The sequence below is a fragment of the Convolutriloba macropyga genome, chromosome 2 (assembly GCF_964194025.1).
Source record: "Convolutriloba macropyga chromosome 2, txConMacr16.3, whole genome shotgun sequence".
NCBI lineage: Eukaryota > Metazoa > Xenacoelomorpha > Acoela > Convolutidae > Convolutriloba > Convolutriloba macropyga.
Window position 1 is genome coordinate 65,252,616 of NC_134469.1, and position 23,693 is coordinate 65,276,308.

At 34.2% G+C, this 23,693-nt stretch overlaps 1 protein-coding gene across 1 annotated transcript in view; it reads right to left on the reverse strand.

Annotated features, from left to right (window-relative positions):
* Positions 1 to 23,693, reverse strand: part of LOC142334971 (GTP-binding protein Di-Ras2-like) — a 61,287-nt gene that overhangs the window by 35,574 nt on the left and 2,020 nt on the right. Inside the window, exon 2 of the mRNA XM_075383299.1 lies at positions 5,956 to 6,268. Within this exon, the coding sequence (XP_075239414.1) occupies positions 5,956 to 6,138 (183 nt within the window). The 5' untranslated portion in view covers positions 6,139 to 6,268. The remainder of the gene's footprint in view (positions 1 to 5,955; positions 6,269 to 23,693) is intronic.

A 23,693-nucleotide genomic window follows, 5' to 3' on the forward strand; every position in this document is an offset into this window, starting at 1 on the left:
ATGAGTTGGGTACGGTATTACTCAGTTTCTGGTAAAGCGGGGGTGGGATAGTCCTGTAGTACGAGAACTATCTGCAGATTTGGCTGTAGTATTGACCGAGTAAGAGTGATGCTTGGTTTCTTGTGATTATGATTTTCTATTAAAAGTTTAAATGATTACTTTTTCAGCGTTGATTGTTTAGTTGCGTCACTATGGGAACAGGTTGATGATTTTGAGGAAATGATTATTATAAATATTCTGTTTTTTTTTGCAAATTTTTGTTGTTGTTCAACCAATTTAAGTAGGTCTTTAAAGAAGTTGATACCGTAGGAGGCTTAATAGCGTCCAGATTTATTGTGTATACTATATCAGTATGAATTAGTTCAGAGATTTTTGGTGTTGCTTGGAGTCGAAAAATTGTGAGCTAAAAAAGAGCAGTGAGGTCACTGTTAACTTTTCTAATGCAAAGAACTCATGCACAACAAATATGTGAGCAGAGAATACGGTCGGGACTGTAGAAAATACCATGAAATCTTGTTTCTCTTGTCTTAAAGCTTTGTTTATATCAGTAAGTATCAGCACTTTCTGCGAAATAAAATTTCAAATTTTTTTTGAGAAGTTATTTGTACCTACCTAAGTGTTGACAATCGAGAATTTTTAGTGCAGTGAACTGAAAGTCTACTGTGTTTGAAAAAAATGCTGTGAGTATGTTGAGAAATTGGTTTAGACTGCTGTGAGCTGGTTGAGATTTCGATTTTGGCTGCTGTGAGCTGTTGAAATTAAGTTTCCAAGAGGAACGGCTCGAAGAAATGGTATTTGAATATTGGTGAGACTGTGCTCAAATTAAAAAGAATATAGCAATTGAGGTTAAAAAATGACTGTACTGTGTGACAGTTGTTTAGTTTTAGATAGAAAGAAATTGAAGTTAGAGCTTGATCAGGAGAAGTTTTGAAGAGTAAGAGAGATTAACTCAGTTGTACGCGAGAAGGCTGAAGTGATTTAGGCGATGCAGTTCGGCCTAATTACAAATTTTTTTGGGGAACAAAAATTTTTACCGAGTTATAACGCGTAAGTTAGTTAGATTGGGCGGTCTCTCCCATGCCGATCGGTTGATCGGTTGTTAACTAGACTTTTGATTAATTTACTTTCTTCTGTAGTTGTGGTGAATGGCCTATGCTTTCCTCTTTTTCTTTTCCTGATGGAGGGAGTTTTGTGGCTATGCTAAAGTAGCAGGTAAAGTTAGTTCTCAAGTAGACATAGCTTGAGGAAATGGCTTTGTTAGTATTTCCAGTGTAAGTAATTGTGTTTAGGGCGAGAAGAGTGAAGGAACTATCCGAATTAGCCCTCTCGTTGTGGAGAAGTAGACTTTTGTATTTTCGTGTAAGTTCTATTTATCGAGTTTTTTGTGTGTTATGCTTATTTGTGTTCGGCCGTATAAAGCGAGAGACGAGAAGTTAAATGCATTAGAATTTGTATTTGTGTATATTAGTAGCTTTTGGTCGTGAAGCCGAAATTTCGGACTGTGGTTTAAAGGCTATATAGTCGTTTCTTGGCTGTTGTGGTAGGCAAACATTTCTGATGTTGTAGTTCTCCGAGTCAGTATCGGGTATTCTAGACTGGTTATAAGATGGTTGGGGGAAGCTTCACCAGTTTTTAATGGTAGACTGCAGGTTGTATAGATTAAGCGAGACAGATTCTGACATATTGGTAGTCGGCTTTGGTGGGCTAAGTGGTAAAAGGGAGCTTTCGGCAAAATATTTCTCCAATTGTTCTTGAACAAAGAGTTTTTTGCGGTAATATGGAACAATACTATTGCGATGGCAAAAAATTTGCCTGAAAAATCCTCTTATTTGTAGGTTACCATCGGGGTATCTATTATTTTACAATTTTCTGTTGTTGCAGCTTTTTTTAAACCCCTGTTTGTGGAGCTTTATTAAAAATTAAAACATAGATGTTAACTTTGAGTGCTTGAGCTGCATCAAAGCGGCGATTGATATATGATCGAATATGTTTATTCTGATTTAAATATTTCCTTTTAACAGTTGTTAAAACAGTTAAAAGGATTCTTTAAATCCTTTTAAAAGAATTTTCACAAGTTTTAAAAAGACAATAGATTTGTACCGGGGAAAAAGAACGAAACAAAAGATGCATACCGATATTAAAGAACAAAACAAAAATAAAAATTGAAATTTGATTACATTTTTTTCTGCAAAGATGTATGCAGTAGAATCTATACAGTGAAAAAAATGATATTCTAAAATGCCTCTCCAATCATTTTGCTGCTGATATTGTTACTCTGCTGCTGCTCTCAGTTAGTGATAACAGACGCGGAAAACAAAATTAACAAAGAAAAGAAGAATAAACACCCAGAATGGCAGAAACAAAAATACAAAAAAATTGTATGTTAGATTCTTAAATACTTGACAATGAAAAAATAGTTCAAGGAATGGTTCCAAATAAGGAATCATACAAGAAACAATTGACCGAAAAGCACACAAATTTAGAACAAAATTAATACAAAAATCAAACATAAACCGACTAATGTCGGAAAAATTGCTCTCGAACGACAGGCGGGTGGAAAGACATTTGACCCCACCATGATTTGAACTACTGACCTCCCTCTTCATAACCATATGCACTGACGACCGTGCTATTTAGCCCTTAGTTTTGAGAAGCTTTACTTCGGAGTGAGAGCTAGAGAAATCAATCAAAAATGAAGAACGAAAGCGTGTAAAAGTCACTTGAGAAGTCAGACAATGTTCTAGATGAAAAGCGCAAAATGGTCAAGCAAACAATTTGCATAAAAAAGACCAACACGTTTAAAATACTTGCTATGAGTTTCGTTCAAGAGCAATTAAAAATGGACAGAAGCAGTCAAAATTAAGATTTAAAATAACGAATTCGCTATTTTGAAAAAAAATAAGGAATAGAAAATTTTCTTAATTTTTTTTCAAAATATACAGAAAACAACCTTCATCAGATTCGTAATAAATTGGTCTACGAACTTTACAGTTCAATTCATTAAAATCTTTTAATTAGAGTAAAACATAAACTACGAGAAACAACTTCACAACAACTTCTAAATCAGGAGTTCCAAGCACAATACGCTTCATCATTCAACCTCTTCAAAAGATGTCTGCAGGAGGTTTTCAGAGAGAAGAATGCAACGAAACGTACATGAGAATATGATATACGTTCCGAATCATGTTCTGTACACGACTATATGAAGGAAACCGTTCGCAGAACGCATCATTGCCAACAGCGGTGAAAGAAACCCGTCTCGAAATTAACCGCCCCCACACCCGAGTACCCCAAAAATTGATGTAAAAGAAGGGGGTAATTGTCTGTGGGGGGGGGGGGGGGGGCTGGAGGTATTGACGGGTAATCACGGGAATTCTTAGGCTTTACCCCCTATAAGATGGAAGACTAGGGGGTAATTTTAGGGGTGGGAGGGGGGGGGGTAAATTCATGTAAGATTAGCGGGGTAATTTGGGGTAGTCGGGGGTTTATTAGATTTTACACCCCAGAAATTACTCCCCTCCCCTAGAAAAAGATGTAAGATTAGGGGGACAATTTCAGTGGGATAAAACAGTTTAAGATTAGGGGGGTCATTGGAGTAAGTAAGAATTGTTAGATTTCCCCCAAAAATAAACCCTCAAACAGATGTAAAATTAAGGGAGTAATTTTAGCTAGTAAAACGATGTAAGATAAGGGGGGTAATGAGGAGTGCGGGGAATTGAAATTCCCCTCTAATTGACGCAAAAAAGTTGATCTTAAGTTTTGCGTAGCTTACAAATATTGTGCTTAAAAATCACATGATAAAACTCGGCTTAAGATTTATTCAGGAATATAATTTCTATTACCATTATTATCACTGGAGACATGTGGGCTTTAATTTTGGTCTAAAAAATCAAACTTGAAATTATCAAGTGCAGATTGTAAAAGGTCACCTTTGTTAGTTTTCCAATCTTTTATAAAAACGTTCTATAGCAGTACGGCACTCCTACTGGGACTAACATGTACGTAGTTTAGGTTTGAACTTTACGCCAAAAATTTTTGCGCCTTAATAAATTAGCCCCCTAATCTTGCATCAATTCACCCCCCCCCCCCCCATTACCACCCCCCTCTTACATCGTTTTAACCCCAATACCTCTATGGTTGCATCGTTTTACCCCCATTACCCCTAATCTTGCATCGTTTTACACCCCGTTACACCCTACTCTTGCATCGTTTTACTCCCATTACCCCCTACTTTTGCGTCATTTTACCCCCATTACTCCTACTGTTGCATCGTTTTACCCCCTATACCCCTACTCTTGCATTGTTTTACCTCCATCACCCCCACTCTTGCATCGAGTTAACCCAAAATGATATGAGAGTTTTGAGAGGAATTGGTTAAAATTTTCCCCGATTACCTTCCTAATCTTACATCTTTTTTTTGGGGTAAAAATTCGACACGGGAAATCAAAACGTATTGATGAAATTCGCCATTAATGGCAAGAAATAGCATGATGGAGAAAAAGCAACTCATTAGGATTGAGGAAAATCGTAGACACCAGAATCATACTGAGCAGTTCTATGAAGTGGACATTGTGCTCTTATGCATCACCTCGAAGATTCTGATTGCCTTTACTACAATTTAGAACAAACAAAGAGGTCATCAATTTTCAATCTAGATGTTTTAAGTGCATCCAAGAAATTGCAGTTCAAAATTCGCATATGTTCTAAAGAATGCTGCCCAATGAATGCGTTCTGGAAAATAGTGAAAACATATAGTGTTGTAAAGACAGCGGCGAGATGGTGAAAAGAAGCCGGCGCACAACAAAAAGAAGACAGCAGAAGGAGTCAAAAATATGCCGACGCTCAGAGCAATCTATTTCTTACCCGGGTCGAGGTTTTTGGGCAAATTTTTGTAAGAAATGCGGTGAATGCGGTGAATTTGTGTAAGAAATGCGGTGATTGCGGTGAATAAGGTGAAAAAAAATAATTCACCACATTTCACCGCATTTCTTACAAAAATTCACCGCGAAATTCACCGCATTTCTTACAAAAATTCACCACATTCACTTCCCATCGTTTACTCAATCTGATTTAAATTCACAAGAAATACTTAAGATGTTAGTGAGAGTTGGCGCAGTGGATTAAGATGATGTAGGTATGCAGGAGGTTAGAAGTTCAAACCCCTAGAGTGACTATTCTTTTTTGTAAGAATACTGAGAAAATAATAAATAATTCACAGCGATTCACCGCAAAAAGATGTAAGAAATACGCGGTGAAAATTATTTTTTTTCACCGCATTTCTTACGAAAATTCACCGCAAGACCTCGGCCCGGATAAGAGACTGAAGCCCTTTCGAAACAAATGTGCAATATCCCAGAAAATGATGTTGGAATAATTTTAAAGTGTTCACTTTTCATTCAATTAGCTCCTCTATTTCAGTTTGCTCGAATGTCGGGCATTCAATTATATATTGTGACAGGTTTATAAATGCTTCTACTTGCAAAAGGAATAGAAAAGGCAACACAAGTGGTCTAATTTTATGAACCAAGTGAATTGGCGGTTGTTCATATCATTTATAAGGCAATACGCTCAGTAAACGAATATTCAGCACCAGGAAGGCGGATTAAGAATTCGGTAACAAAGAGTATTTTCAATCTTTTCCATGCTAAGGGAGAATTGTATAGGCAATTTTTTCCATTCGAAACACTTCTAAGTATACGTTACTAGGTGTTGCCGAAACCGATATCTTGGGACAAAAAGGTTAATTATCAAAAATGCGATTGAATCAAAATAATAATTTAACGACCTGTCGTGAAGCATCGTTACGGTGACGTGTAAAATTCAAGGCCTCTATCATTGTTTTGAGTTTTGTTGCGCGAGCCCACGAGTCAATGTCATGCTGGTTAAAAAAGTATATGGTGTCCGAGTACCAGATCTTGCATGACAGTGATATGTGGGGAAGTTTCAGGCAATTACCTTGACACATCTATAGTGGAGATCCTCCACGGTCTCTACGTAGCATTGCGGAAACGTGTTGTGCAGCATTCGGCTAATGATTGACGTCTTGCCCACTTTTCCCCCACCCAACACCACCAATCGGAAGCTGTATGATTCAGAGGACATTCTTTTACCCACAACTTGTCTTCTGTTTTTCTTCATCAACACTTAGACAAGATTCTACTTAGGGATTTCACTGAGTATGTTGCTAAGCAGTGAAAGCTGCGAATGGCATTCTTCACTGAGAAAAAGCAGAGAATCTTAGTTGATCTGTCTGCGTGAAATTATTCGGCTGAAACATACAAACACATGAGTCGTCAAAGATAATGATCTTTAATATTAATTCAATTTCCTAAATTTTACCATATAAGAACAGCCATTAACGTTACGCTTGACACAACTAGAGCTAGGGTGTAAAATTTGTCAGAAAACTTACAAAATGAGAAAAATTATTTAGTGTTTGCTACAAGTTGCGGTTTTAGCCTTTTAAAGCACAAAGTGTGTTAATTAAATTTAGCTGGTAACACATATGCAAAATTTTGAAAAGAGTAAACAGGCCCATTATACTCATGAAATATCAGAAGCGACAAAATGCTTGGAAAAAACTTCAAAAAAATTTATTTCAAATTTTAGTGTCAATTTTACAATTACCGACAAAATTTCCTCAAGAAGTCCACACCTAGTTTTCAGATGTGAACAAACAAGACATAAATTAACACTGACAAATAATGAGTGTAGATCAGTTGCCAAAAAAATTTTTGAAATAAACTCAGGTGTCGGGGTGTGTGTGCGTCTGGTTGAGGTTGTAAATATTTGAGTGCGTTTTTTGCGCTTTTAGGAGTCAGGAAGAAAATAAGAGAGAGAGAGAGAGAGAGAGAGAGAGAGAGAAAGAGAGAGAGAGAGAGAGAGAGAGAGAGAGAGAGAGAGAGAGAGAGAGAGAGAGAGAGAGAGAGAGAGTTAGATCGTTTAGAGAGAGAGAGAGAGAGAGAGAGAGAGAGAGAGAGAGCGAGAGAGAGAGAGAGAGAGAGAGAGAGAGAGAGAGAGAGAGAGAGAGAGTTAGATCGTTTATTTTTTAGACACAAATAGAGGCAGTGTGTAAAAATTGTAATAAATTATAAAATATAGAAAAATACGTTATTATATTTTACAAATTGCGGATTTATATATGTACGAAACCAAAATTATGTTTTTCAAATCTCTGGTGGTACATTTGCGAGGTTTTAAAAAATTTAATTGTTGCATTATCCTAATGAAACATCAAAAAGAAAAAAATTTAAAACAAATTCAAAATGTTTTATTTCAAAGTTTAGGGCCAAAATTATAATTACCGATAGAATTAGATCGACAACTTCACGCCTAGTTATTTAGAAAAAAGTCCTAAATGAACGGTGACGAACCAACCATGAAAAAAGATCAATTGCCGAAAAGAAAATTTTAATTTTTTTTTGGTGTTGGGGTTTCTCGTGTGTTAATGTTTGTGTGTGGAGTTTTTGTTTGCAAGGTTTGTCTGTATCTGTCGGTGTCTTTCAAATTGTACTACACTTATCTTTCTAAAATGAGATAAAGAGGAGCTTTTCTTCATGTCTGCCAAAAAATGCATGTCTTTTGGTTCAAAAGTACAAGTAATTTTCTCCAATGCTTAAAATTCGCTTTCGGATACTCCCAACGGTTTCTCTGGCAAAAATTGGTGATTGTTTTGGCAACCTTGAGAGTTATAATGGAACAAACTGTGCTACGCACATACTCGAACAAGCCATGTTGTTGCGCATATATACAGAAATCCTGCCTAAACTTTCTCAATTTCCATAAAGGCATTAGCTCGTCTTATCATCTCTCGTGTAACTCATTGTGGAGAACAGGGTCATTTGGAGCTCTGAAAATTGTTCTGCTACTAAAACTTGATCTGTCTTCATAGCTCTATGGGGATTATTTTATTCCATTGCTATTCCATTGGATAACGAGAGGCAATTTGAAGTATATATTAACGACGCTAGCACGTGCAGAAAAACCTTCAACTTCTGTTGAAGCCTTCAAGAGTTTTGGTTGTGTTTCTTATTTATTTCTGGTCTACGCTATGATCTGTTTGTAGAATGAGTTCATGGTGAAATTTCAGTCCATTATTCATGAAGACTGCAGCACAATCGATTGTTTAATTTCTTAAATTTTAAATCAATCATCACATTTAAAGCTTGGCTGATTTCCAATTAAGCAGAACAATTTATTCAACCAACTTTTTATCTTTTCGCCCCAGTAATCAACAAACTGACTACATGCCTGAGTCCTAGAACCCCGTCAGATAAACACTATACCACCGAAACGATGTAAAAGTGTTTATGTTTCCAAAAAATCAACAAGGAGGCTCAGTATTGGGAGTACGTACATAATGTTCCGACCTCATTCATCCACATTCTTGAGTTTATTGGCTACCAAATGAGAAAGAGATAGAGAACTTTCAAAAACACACATCGTTCAACAAACCACTAATGGAAAAAATAATGCCACTTTAGAGAGCCAATGAAAATTGTTATTAATAGAAAAACTAGAAAAGACAATAATTAAAAATCAAATAACAAACATTAATTACGACCAAAACACGATGACTAAATTAAAAAGAAAAACATAACAAAATCAAACTTGCATCAGATGAAACTTAAGCAAACCAAATTAACCAATACTTCATCAGAAAAGACGTGGCACCTGTTCTCAGTGCGACTGGGTAACAGGTCGACAAAAAAGAACAAAAGGGTGCAAAATTCAAAAATACGTTTCTATTTTCGAAAACAATTAAATTCAAACTGATTAATATCAATTGAAATTAACTGAAAACACTAAAATTTTCATTTGGGTCTCAATAGGAAGCATTTAAGACCTGTTATTATCCAATGTACGTCCTACGACTACAAAAAGAAAGGAAATACCTGCAAAAATAAAAATTCATTCAAACTTTGCACGAAAATGGCAGTTACGCCGTTAAAACCATAAACTTGTCACTAAAATCGTAAAAAGCACAGTCAAAGTTTCGATAAAATTGTGAATCAACGTTTGAATCAATATTTAAAGCCAATGGGAATTACCATTAATGTTATAATTTAAAAAGAAAACAAAATTGCCTTATAATGTACTAATATTAATCGAACATTTTATGAAATTTAAAAATTTTATGAAATCTCATAGTAACAGTAGTAACAAAGCCAAAAACAATTTATTGGACTAAATCCTTTCGAAACCTAGCGTACTGGAAACGGCTTGTGGCCTGTATTTACAGAGACTAAGCTACAAATCGACCCAAAAAAGGTTTAAAAAGATGGCGAAGCTCAAAAATCCTATTATGTTTCCGAAAACAGAGTTTTTCAAAAGTTGTGACAGACAAACGTTTTTAACCAAAAAACATAAAGACTTAGGTGCATCATTCGTTGAAGCCAGTTGTGTCTGTTGTTAATGAGACGAAGTTTCGGGACTACAAAATAAGAACAAACACAGAAAGAATACAAAACTTGATCAACAATTTTACGACACTCATGTGTTCAAGGCAATCAAATTTGAAAATAATATCAGCAAAAACTGTAAATCATTACATACTTACCATTTCAACATATAAAAATTTAAAATGACAACAAAAGAAACTCAAAGACCGAACAGTAGGAAATCTCGAAGATTCATTTTTATAAAACTAAATAGTCGAAGCCATCAGTCAAAAAATAAAACCAACCAAAAAAATAAAAATTGAATCAACGAAAGTAGGTCAGGTTTTTTATTTTTGGTATTGAGATACATGGAGACAAAAATTCAAGCAAAAAGGAGATAGATGAGAAGATGTTTTTTTGAAGTTAATTTTAAGGTCATTTAAACAAATAGCTCTCCACTAACACCTTTAAGTGGGTTCATTTATATGTCCTCGGGAAGCTATTTAGGTCTGTAAATATTAAGTTTATGCCTTACAACCACATAAAAAAGGCAAACATAGGAAAAAACAAAAAATTTTGCGAGAGGTCTGTGTCTCAGCTCAAAGGCAAAATATTTTCAACAAAAACAATCAAAATATTCTTAGACACCTTTTTAACGCTATGCAATTTTCCAACTATGCTTTTCTTCAGTCGGACTTGCCAATAAGGTGATAGTCCGGCAAGGAAAGAAAAATGTACATAAAAAATGTGCAATTCAGCTCAAAATGTGAAAACTGGTATTATCAAAACCAAGAAACCATTAGTTAAACATAAAACCGTTACAGGATTTACCATACAACTCGCATGAATTGGTTTCCGTCTGCTCCAACTAAGAACATGCCAGAACTTGAGACAAATAAGAGAAATTAGTGGCAAAGTTAAAAATTTCACCGACAGTTTAAAACAAATGAATTCAAAGTTATAAGAGACATTAGAGAACAACTGAAAGCATTTTCTAGGCTCCAATTGGATTTCTGAGTGTTGAGACCGTGTCATTGAACTACAGAAAGTATAGCAATTTAAAACATAAGAAACCTTAGCTTTACGAAAACAATTGGTCAGAGCCAAAGAAAACCATGAGCTTTATTCTGAAACCACAAAATTTTTTTTCTGGGCCTCAACTTTTGTAAACAGTATCAGCCAACATATGAGACTTGAATTGAGCTTCGTGCCAGAGGTTTAAACAACGAGCTTAAAATGCGAAAATATTTCAAAAAGGCCGCGCACCATTAATACTTAAATATTTTACTCGTAAGGATCCATGGTGAGATCAAGTTCAGCCTCGATACTTTTGCACGGCTAAGAAAACACTATTCGGTCGAATGATTGCCAAACGCACTAATTGTTAAAAAATTGGTTGACAATTCTCTCCAGAAATTTCTTGGCAATATAATGAAAAAAAGTTACCGGCAAAAACGAGAAAATTGAAAAAAGTGCAAGTGGAAAGTTATTAAAAATTAAGCACATCAGTAAAAAATTATTGACTAGGGTAAATCGAACCCCCTTTTCAAAGCCCCTTGGATTTCTCTGCTTTGTGATAAGGTAGTTTACAGAAACTAACACGTAACTTAATAAAATCACAACTCTATTAACCAATAAAAACGTAACAACTAACAAAAACAATAACTAATAACAAATGTTCACTAAAAAAACATTAAAGACAACTCCTAGTAACAAAGCAACTAAAACCATTGGCTTCCAACGAAACACATTGAACGTGTAACGAGATCATTTATTTATCAGAATGTGTCTTAGCACTACTAAAACGACAACAGATACAGGCCAATTTGTGAACTCAAAAGAAGAATGCAAAAAGAAACTAGCCATTTAAACAAAACGCTATTCGCTAATAACCTTCTTTAATTTTAGTTCATAATTTTATCAAAATCTTTTCAACGATAATGGCAACCTTCAATATTGTGAAAATTAGACACTACATCAAAAATGCACAAAAACTTCAAAAACAAATTCAAAATAAAAATTATGAAAATTTGTAATAATGAAAATAATGAAAATTTGTAAAATATCAATAATGAAAGCGAGACAGGATTTGTGAATTGTCTCTGATTGAAACAAAAAAATTTAAAGAATTGAAAAATGGTTCTCCGATAGATTCAAAGTCTTTAATTTGTCAACTTCTTTATTGAGACCAAAGTTACCTCTGTCGCTGCACATTTATTAGGAACACAAATCTGGTTCATATTTTATTTTTACAAAACATTTTATAGTTAAATTTTTGACATAGTTAAATCTAAGTCATAGTTAAATCTAAGTCAAAAACCCAACCATGGAAACCAAAATCTATTTTTAAACACTAACCAAACTAATTTTCGATTCTATTAAGCACTTGAGACCTGATACTATGTGCTATTGGGTCCGACCAACAGTTTTATAGGAATGATTTTAAAAAGCGGCTAACGTTTTTTTAACCAAAAAATAAATTCTAAGCCCTAAAAGCCATCAAGTATGCCTTCACTGCTTCAGATAGGTTCATCTATCCCTACTTAGGAAGTGTATTCCACTTTTTAATAACCAAACAAAGCTATAGGACTGCAAAAACCAACAAATGCACAAGAAACACAAAACTTCGTTAAAAATTACAAAAACACAGTTTCAAAGAAATAAAAGCCAAGAACTATGATGCCCCAAAAACAAAAAAAAACATAGGTGGAGTATATCAATAATGAAAGCGAGACAGGATTTGTGAATTGTCTCTGATTGAAATAAAAAAAAAATAAAGAATTGAAAAATGGTTCTCCGATAGATTCAAAGTCTTTAATTTGTCAACTTCTTTATTGAGACCAAAATTACCTCTGTCGCTGCACATTTATTAGGAACACAAATCTGGTTCATATTTTATTTTTACAAAACATTTTATAGTTAAATTTTTGACACAAAGAGAATTCAGCAGAAATGACTCTAAAAGTGAACAAAAACACACACAAAAACGAATTATCTTAAAAAATGTGAGGCTCAATGACTCCTCCAAAAAAATTGTTTTAAAAAATCTTTTTTTTAAAATTTCAGAGCTCGAAAACCTTTTTATTGATATCACTCACGATTCTCTACGATGATTATATCGTTCGGCCAAAATTGACTTAACAGAAAAATTCGGTTTGAGCATATATTCCCTCCCGCACTAAGTGGGGTCGGAACAAAAATATAAGTTTTCGATTAAAATAGAGGCAAGAGGACTTACAAAAACATTACAAATCCTCTTGAAAACATTGCCTTGGTTGCTCATATCGTTTCACATACACCCTTCAATGCGATCAATCTAAATTTGAATTGCATATCATGTGAGATCCTTTTTCGAATGCAATTCCTTTAAATATAATCCACAAAGCTTTCATTATGCATTTAGGAACTGCAGAAAATTTTTCTTGCTTTTCGTGATTTTTCACCAAATATTTTTTAGCCAGCTTAATCATGCCCGTATTTTCAACCTAACAAACGGCTTTAACAAGGGAAAACATCCAGTTTAATTTTGCCTCAATATTGAAGCAATATTGAAACAAAATTAGACTATCCAGTCTAATTTTGCTTCAATATTAAGCACTTGGGACCTGACAATATGGGCTTTTGGTACCAACCAACAGTTTTATAGAAATGATTTTAAAAAACGGTTAACGTTTAATTTTTTTCCAAAAACTATATTCCAAGTCCTAAAAGCCATCAGCTATGCCTTCGTTGCTTTATATAGGTTCGTTTTCTCCTCCTTAGGAAACGTTTTCCACTTTTTAACAACCAAACAAAGCTATAGGACTGCAAAAAAGAACAAATGCAAGCGAAACACAAAACATTTAAAAAAAATTACAAAAACACAGTTTCGAAGCAGTAAAAATTTTTCTCAATATTTTCTCTAAAAGTTTCTCATTTTTTGGAACACCAAATTGGTTCATATTTTATTTTTTTTGAAACAAAATTTTCAATTAACGTGTTGACACAAAGAAAAGTGAGCAGAAATGACGCTAAAAGTGAACAAAACCACACACAAAGAGAATTGTTCACAAAACTTTAAGGGTCATTAACTCCTCAAAAAAAGGAATTAATTAAACAAATCTTTTTTATCGCAAATTCAGAGCTCGAAGACTTTTTCATTAATATCACTCACGATTCTCTATGATGATTATATCGATCGGACAAAATTGACTCAACAAAAAAATTCCGTTTGAGCCTCCCCGCAATAAGTGGGGTCGGAACAAAAATATAAGTTTTCGATTAAAAATATGGGCAAGAGGACTTACAAAAACATTACAAATCCACTTGAAAACATTGCCTTGGTTGCTCATATCGTTTCACATACACCCTTCAATGCGATCACTCTAAATTTGAATTGCATATCATGTGAGATCCTTTTTCGAATGCAATTCCTTTAAATATAATCCACAAAGCTTTCATTATGCATTTAGGAACTGCAGAAAATTTTTCTTTCTTTTCGTGATTTTTCACCAAATATTTTTTAGCCAGCTGAATCATGCCCGTATTTTCAACCTAACAAACGGCTTTATCAAGGGAAAACATCCAGTTCTTCATTTTGTACATAATTCACTTCGGTTTTCTAACACCGTGGGATTATTTTTAGCATAAAAAGAAAGTCTCCTGCGCCCCAGTTCTTACATCATTCCATGAAACTATTTTTATTCTCTAAATACTTGACGAGATTTTTATTCTCTAAATACTTTCAAAATGGAAGAAACTGCTTGTGCGAGAGTTATGAATAACTAAACACAAAAGCGTTTTGGTTCAAAGCAAAACAATTCTGCATTTGGACAACTCGTGATATTCATATTAATAAAAACATTGAAGAGAAGACAAGGATGCCGTTAGCATGATACGGAGAGAAAGCTGCGATATATCTTCCCATCTTTTAAAAATGTTTACAAATCGAAATTTAAGTAATCAATATCCTTTTCTAACTCGCACATTGTACGACTTTTTGTTTGACACAAATAAAAAAAATCAAAATTCTACCACTTTTCTATTCGTATATTTTTCGTATACTTATTATTTGTTTATTAACCTTGGAATTATCAGTGTGTCAATTCTAAATTCAAGACTCCTATTCAATTTTTTTTCCTATTCAAAGATCAATAAAAAACATTTCAAGCAAGCAAAAGAAGATTCACGTCTATAAAATAACTAACTTTTGAGATGAGCGCAAGGATTTTCAAGTATCTGTTCAGTTTTACTCAACTAATATTGCTTATAATTTGACCTTAATTGACGCTTACGTTTGCTCTTCGCGCAAATCATGACTTCAGAGGAATGCAGTGCAATTTTGTGAGCAGAGACTAATGCAAACCTATTTGCAGAAATCCAACAAGCAATAAGACGCAGAGATATACCGCAAAATTAAATCCTTAGTAAAAATTGTTAGAAAATTAGATACGTAAAAAGAGCAAAATTAGGAGCCAAGTTTAGATTTTTTTTGCAACAGTGGTTTTCTCATTTTTGCGAAATGGATATGATTTCAAATTGGAGATTAGGTGACAAGTCCTGTAGAACTTCATCGCTCAGTTTAATTATGTATTTTTTTGAACTGGTCTTTAATCCGCAGTTAAACTATCTATAATAAGCTATAGTGCTTGACGTAGTGCGCACACTTGAGCATATGAAAGAGGTTTACAGCGGTAATAATTGAGCATAAAAAATGATTTCAATCTCAATAACGTACAATTGCACACGTTACGTCCCTTAGAATCCACGAACAAGCAAATGATAAGTAAGCTACTCAACGATATGAGCCGGCAGTGCCATAACATTCAATATACAGAGTGAAAGGGTTTTAATATCATAATTATGGTGTGATTTGAGTTGCTTCATAGCGACCCAAGAAGTCAACGATTATAAAGGCACGATACCTTCATGTTCGACAGCTTAAATGACAATAATTACAATGGCCATACGAAAATTCCAGTTGGTTGGAACAAGTGAATTATAACTGACCAATTGGTTGTTATGCAATAGCCGCATAGCATTAATTAACCCAATGACACTGTAATCATTCAGTAATCAAATAGTTAGATTTGGATTATTTCGTTTTAAAAAAGGTTTCTTCTCCAATCCAGACAAAAATTGAGACAAAAATTATGATACTCCTCTTCAAAGACCTTTGATTTCCAAAAAATACGGCTGCATGCAAAACGATGTAATTACTAATTTCCTCAAAAGTCCCACTGTATGAAAAGTAAGGTACCTTTTAATTATTACTTTCTGAAAAATGCCTCTATATCAAAGATGATATTATTTTTTTCTGAAAAGTCCTTCTGTATCAAGAGTATTGTTGGTATTAATTTCTGACAAATTCCTCTGTATGAAAAGTGATGTAATTAGTAATTTCGGAAAAGTGATGTAATCTTGAATTGAGAAGTAAGGATCCAGAATGAGGAGTGAGAAGGTGGTGAGTGTCAACTATACTGGCTAAGATTTGATAAAATGTTGCCTGCTTCACGCCTCTTACCAGAAAGAAAAAAGTGATTCAACAGATAAATTCAAATTACATGACAAAATTGAGGGTTTTTTGAAATTCATGATAGGTATGGTAAACATATCCAAGCCAGATATGGTATTATGGTATATAATAAGGCTTTTAACCACTTTTAAATGATCAAAAATTAAAAATAAATTAGTCACAATTGCGGATTAAAGATGCATTAACTGCTGATTATAGATACATTCAGTGCGTAATAGAGTTATGCAGAGTGCGGAAAAGAGATACTAAAATCGAGCAGAACAGCTGTACATGACTCGCGAATATCAGCATGCATCAGCATGCGGACAATTCGGACACTTTTGCAAAAACGGGTTGCTCAATTCGCTTCAATTTTGCCCGATTTTGTTAAAGCACTATTTTTCGAAATGATGTTGCATTTTCATTGTATTTTTTAGGAAAAAGGAACAAAAGACACGCAGATTGGGCAGATTTGCCCGTGGCGATTTGGGTATAACTCTGCGGCGTTATGAGTCGATGTGAGTAAAAAAAATCATGAAAAACGAATTACTGTGCTAAAACCCTTGGAATGGTATAGTTAAAGAAAGAAGTAGTTCTTAAGTTTGACTTTTTTGAGGCTGTTGTAAGTAAATTCATTAAATTCAGCGCAATTTGTTCCCTTCTGTTGCAACTATTGAAGTTACATATGCACGCAATACGGTTTAATGAATTATGCATGGACTTAGTCGACAATCACTTCGGATACTCCAGATGTACGCAAGCATTTTAACATTTTAATTGATGGCATACTATTTGACGCGGCTAAATCTAACACGGCTTAAAGCTGATAGTTGTACTGAAACTAATAGACAAAACAAAGACTAATCCAGCCTTTTAAAATAATTCCTACTATTAAAATCAAAACCCACAACAAGGGAGAAAGTGGAAACAAAAAGAAAGGGGAGTCAAGCGATAGAGGAGGAGGGGTTCAAGCGATAGGGGGGGGGGTAGGGTTGGGACGGGTGGAGGGGTGAATACGGCTGCATGCAAAACGATGTAATTACTAATTTCCTCAAAAGTCCCACTGTATGAAAAGTAAGGTACCTTTTAATTATTACTTTCTGAAAAATGCCTCTATATCAAAGATGATATTATTTTTTTCTGAAAAGTCCTTCTGTATCAAGAGTATTGTTGGTATTAATTTCTGACAAATTCCTCTGTATGAAAAGTGATGTAATTAGTAATTTCGGAAAAGTGATGTAATCTTGAATTGAGAAGTAAGGATCCAGAATGAGGAGTGAGAAGGTGGTGAGTGTCAACTATACTGGCTAAGATTTGATAAAATGTTGCCTGCTTCACGCCTCTTACCAGAAAGAAAAAAGTGATTCAACAGATAAATTCAAATTACATGACAAAATTGAGGGTTTTTTGAAATTCATGATAGGTATGGTAAACATATCCAAGCCAGATATGGTATTATGGTATATAATAAGGCTTTTAACCACTTTTAAATGATCAAAAATTAAAAATAAATTAGTCACAATTGCGGATTAAAGATGCATTAACTGCTGATTATAGATACATTCAGTGCGTAATAGAGTTATGCAGAGTGCGGAAAAGAGATACTAAAATCGAGCAGAACAGCTGTACATGACTCGCGAATATCAGCATGCATCAGCATGCGGACAATTCGGACACTTTTGCAAAAACGGGTTGCTCAATTCGCTTCAATTTTGCCCGATTTTGTTAAAGCACTATTTTTCGAAATGATGTTGCATTTTCATTGTATTTTTTAGGAAAAAGGAACAAAAGACACGCAGATTGGGCAGATTTGCCCGTGGCGATTTGGGTATAACTCTGCGGCGTTATGAGTCGATGTGAGTAAAAAAAATCATGAAAAACGAATTACTGTGCTAAAACCCTTGGAATGGTATAGTTAAAGAAAGAAGTAGTTCTTAAGTTTGACTTTTTTGAGGCTGTTGTAAGTAAATTCATTAAATTCAGCGCAATTTGTTCCCTTCTGTTGCAACTATTGAAGTTACATATGCACGCAATACGGTTTAATGAATTATGCATGGACTTAGTCGACAATCACTTCGGATACTCCAGATGTACGCAAGCATTTTAACATTTTAATTGATGGCATACTATTTGACGCGGCTAAATCTAACACGGCTTAAAGCTGATAGTTGTACTGAAACTAATAGACAAAACAAAGACTAATCCAGCCTTTTAAAATAATTCCTACTATTAAAATCAAAACCCACAACAAGGGAGAAAGTGGAAACAAAAAGAAAGGGGAGTCAAGCGATAGAGGAGGAGGGGTTCAAGCGATAGGGGGGGGGGGGGGGGGGGGTAGGGTTGGGAGGGGTGGACGAGAGGGAGCACCAAATCGTCAGTTGGTGGAGCGTGGGTGTGTTGGAGAGAGGGGGTTGAGTGGGGCGGGGAAGGGGGGGGGGGGTGACTGGCGGGGAGGTCAAATTTTTAAATACGAACCGCCTTCACACCATAAAATTGTCTCCTCAAAAGGTTTCAGCGAATTGCATACTTAGAGACCAGTAAGGCGCAAGGCAGTACGAGAGCTGTTTAGTAACTGAATGCTCTCCGGGCTTTACCTGGTTTTGGAGGACGAAAAGTTCAAAGGTCTGAAGAAAAATCGATCAAGCAAAAAACTGTGTAAAAAGACCACCGAACTAATATAATTGATACAAACTTTGTTTGAGAGCAGTTAAACAAGCAGAGAAGTCATAAACTGAGATGACACAATTTGAATCGGAAGAAGATGTGTAACTTATGTGTTGTCCTTAAAATTTGACCGGAAATAATATTCAATTAAAGTGAAAATTAACCTGTTGATTTAATCAGAGCACGACATGCACGTCCTTAATTATATTTCAAAGAAATGAATAAAATAAAGGACCTGAACATTACCATATTCCAAGCAATATTTGATAGTCAACAAAGCATACGACCCTAAAAACTTCTGTTTGAAGAGGCAAAAAAATATCCGGTTTTTAAAAATAAATCACTTTCATCAAATGTTAGATCACATTGATAATTTTTTGATAACAATAGCGCAAGAGTCATAAACGCCACTAGCCAGGACTTCAATATAATATTTATATTAAATTATGCCTCATAAGTTATTGACAACACAAAAAAATAACAACAAAAACACCAAATTTTTTGAGTCACTTATGCCTCATCAGCAGCCCATGAGACTTGTAATTAACTAGATTTAATCTTAAGACAGCAAAACAAATATTAAGAAGGCGCAAGACAAATATCTCTCATATTTTTGAAAACAATTAGTGCCAATTAAACGTCCACGAAAACCAACATAAAAGATAATTTCAACCAAAAAAACCCCAAACACAAAAAGCATGAGAAGAGCTCAAAAACCGCTAAAATCTTCTTCTAAAATGGGCTTAACTACTCAAAAGTTCCCGCCGATCATAGAGTCACTTGTTAATATGCTTTAGAAAAACCTAGAAAACATTTTGAAAAGTAAATACTAAAATAATGTTTCGAAAAAACCGTAAATGATTAAAAAAAATTAGTCGCGTATCTCCTACATTCACACTTATTTTTCTCGCTCTCTGTATGGACAGAATGTCACTCTAAGAGAGAAAAAAATCTTATCAGAAATTAAAATTAAAACCTCGTGGGTAATTCAAATTTCAAAACTTACCGAGAGATATCGAACGAATTGTTCTCAAAGGACAAATTGAAGCTCAATTTTATAGTTGTCTGCTCAAGAAAATAGCAAAAAATAATTCCAGTGTACACTTTTTCAGAAGTTTCGCAACAAAAACACTTACTTCTTGTCGATGATAATTCGATAGAGAACATTAAAAAATTGAAAACATAACCGAAAGAATTCCGGAAACAATTCAAAGCTGTCTTTGCCAGAAAAACCTAGCCTTTCAAATCAATAGTGTTTCCTGGCAGAACGCCTCCATTCAGAGAAAATAATTGAAAGACTTAAAAATTAGAACTCATTCTTAAGAAACAGTAAACTGTATCTATCTTTCTCAGATATTTAAGTACACAAACACAAAAAAATTTTGTTTGTTTCACTCAAACAAAGCTATTAAAATGCCCACCAAATATGAGCTATATATGTTAAGCTGAAAAACACCCCTTTTTTTAAAAAAAATAAAAGGAAAACTATTAAATTGCAAAATTTTTATCCAATTGCTCATTTTTTTTTATTTTCTATAAATAACAAATTTGTACTGAATCCAATTTGTAGACAGTGCCTAAAAGCAATAGAATCAAATTTTTCAAATTATAATTTAAAAGCAGTACAAAGGGCCAAAATTTGTTTCAAAAGTTTCAAAACCCGCAGAGTAGTCGAAAAATTTTCGAGTTAGCTCTAAACACACTTTTTACACTATCAAACACTATTCAAAAACTTTGAAACACTATCAAACCAACCTCAGTATTGCCACTAGAAACTACAACAACCTCTATGAAACCATAATAACTTCAAAAACCAAAAAAAAACAGCACCAAAAATAGACACGTGAATACAAATTTTAATCCAACTAAGCATATTTTACCTTTATACACTTAAATTTCTCCCTCTCTGTCAAAAGAAGGAAAACTCTATTTCCGCTTTTGGAATTTGATCGTCAAAACAACTTTATCAGAAAATTATTCACTTCTCGATTTTTCGGGTCCTAATAAAAAAAACTTCGGCCGAAGAAATCTGTCGTCTCTACCAAATACAAAATTTCAGAAAACTACTTACTATTTAAACCGATAAATAAAATGAAAAAAGCAGTTGAAAGTGAATATATGAATTATTTGGCCCCATAAACAAACCAAAGTGAAAAACATATAAAATTCATTTACATCATAGTATAATAAACGTGGATATAGAAAAGAAAACAATTTCTACGAACTCTGAGACCATTAAAATGTCAAGACAGCAACAAGAAAGTCTCAGTAGGGTCACATACCTGTCTAATTTTTAAGAAACCTTGAAAAACTGCAATATATTACGAGAAAAATTTTCCAAATTGCTCTTTTTTCGACAAGGTTTTTGTTGCAAAAAAGTTCTTGCCAGCTGAACTTTACCCAATTGCTATCAAAACTTTCTCTGAGCAATAGGCGTCTTTAAATTTCCCGAAGTAATGAATAAAACAAATACCGGTCAAAATTTGCATAAATGGCTGAAAAACCTCAAAAGCAGCTAATAACTAGTAACAGTTAAAAAAAACTTTTAAATAACTATCAAAGCAATCCTAAAACCAATATTATTAACCAAAAGGTTAGTTGAAATAAAAAACGCTGCTTGAAAAAGCCGAACTTGATGAAGAAAGTCCGCTCACTTGGAGAAAATTTTTTCACACCTGCAATTTTGCTTCTCGAAAATTGCGAAACGAACAAAAAGACCACTCTCCTTCCTCTCAACTCTCCAGTTTTGTTCAAAACTCAAACTACTCCAAATTGTTTTCACGCGTTTCAATTCCTGCTTTAAAATTCTTTAGTTGTAGTAAGTTGCTATCAATTGAGTTTAGCTGCAAATATTTTGAATGAAACAAAAAATCACATCACGCAATTCTGAAGGGCAAAAAGCACACGAGAAGTTAAACTGATCAATACTAAAATCAATGCAGAAAATCAATGCTGATCAATTAAAAGGCAGGAAAACTACAAAAATTTCTTCAGCCTGTGTTCAAGAGCAATCAAATACCAATTCCAAAAAAAGACGCTGATTGGCTTTTGACTTAATGTGTTATCAGTTAAGTGCACCGGCAAAAATTGACGCTTAATACGATATTTGTACAACAGAAGGTAAAAAAACAAGATTGTGAATAATTGCTACACAAGTTATATACCGGGTCTTACTATTTTCAAATTATTCATGATTTTTTTTGCCTGTATATATTATCAAATCAGTTAAGCTAAGAAGAACAAAGAAGCATTTTCCAAGATGTACAACAGGGCATGAAGATGAAACAATCCTTGAACAATTTCCAACTGTAAGGCACATAAAGTTTCCGTTTTCTTTGCAAAAAATGCTTCCAAAACATCTATAAGTGGAGCAACAAACCTTGAGGACTGCGATTGAGGAGCAATATCTAAATTTTTCATCTTTTTTTAATGGAGAAGAAGAATTTATTAGGAGAAAAATTTGTCTCATTGATCAAGATTAGTAGGCCCCGAGACCATTCGTCTTTTTGCATGCGAAGACGGGAGTACTCAGTCTGAGAGGAAATTAATTCCTGATCATTTGTTACTTTATTCTAGACAAGCATAATGGAAAACCATCCTGGCCTGCTTCTCGGCCTTAATCAAAGACCACTACTCGGTAGTTAGTAACAGTACATTTCATTAGTATAAAATGTCCATTTTAGTAGCACATACTCAACAGGAGTAAATACACAACTTCACAAAACCCCAGTCACAACATTATTCAAGTTAAATAGTATGCGTATTCTCTAATCAAGGAAACGGCTTTCATATATTTTTAAAAATAAATCTTTTTCGCAACAAGGTTGACAGATAGACGGAGGGTCGACAAAGTAAAGACTTCATAAAAAGAGAGAAATAGGCTTCCCTAGCACGTTGCCATTCGTTTAAGCAAAGCAGCAGTATCTGATTTAAAAATTGGCACTTAACTAATCAGAGAAAAAACACAATTTTCTGAATATCCCGCTAAATGACTAGTAGAGCCTCACTATAGCTGCTCAATTCGGCACAAAAACTTTGAGCAGCAGGTATTCTAGCTTTGACGAAGAAATAAAACATAGTGTATGTGCTTAGGCTGAACGAAATAATGAAGCCGGAAGTTCAATAAATAACTTTTGTTTCAATTTAGAAATTAAAACAAGGAGGCTCTGTAATGTGCGTTTGCACGTAATATCCCGATCCCATTGATCCAAATTTTTGGCTTAAATTGTCTGCCAAACGAGGAAGAGAAAGAAAATTTTCAAGAATTTTCATTCAAATGTACTTGAAAAATAATTGGTGTATATAAACTGGTTCCAACTCAAATCACTGGGACAAAAATCAGCATTAGATGGCCGATGATACTTGCCAATAATTAGACTACAAAACAAAACAAGCAATAAAATCAAATAACAACACCAAAAATTATTTACAACCAAAAATCAACGTCAATTTTTTTTTAAAAAAACTTAATAACAAAGAAAAAAAATAGCGTCAAATAAATCATAATTTAAACAAATGAATTTGTACTCCGCTAGAAAAAAAGCATGGGACCAGAGTTTAATGAGACTCGGTAACAAGTAGACAAAAATAACAAAACCGCGAAGTAAAAAAATCGTAAATTTTTAGAAAACTAATAATGTCATTTAATGAAAACCATTCGACTTCAATTTAAATTTTTAGATAGATCAATATTCATTCATATCTCCATATAAAAACATTGACACCCCTTCTTGTCAAGAATGTGTTGCATGTCTAGAGGAAGGAACGACAAATACAGACAAAAACAAATATTCGATAAATTTTGCGAGAAAATGGCGCTCAAACCATAATATATTAAAAATTAAGATAAGACAAATTACACGTTCTCTGAACACCAATATTTTGATATGTGACCTCTGAATAATGAAATTAGGTAGCAAGTCCTAAGAACTTTAGCTGTGAACTGAATGAGTATGTCATTCCTAAATTGTTGAAAATAATGAAATCCATCATCCTGCATTTGAAAATTAGTTTTATGAAACTAAAAATTAAACATAACCGACTAAACGTCGGAAGAATTGCTCTCGAACGACTAGTTGGAGCTCTAATCAGTTGCAGCCTGCTTCAGTCGGAGGGGGGAGGTAGGGGGAGCCTAAATGGGACTAAGAAGTTCAATA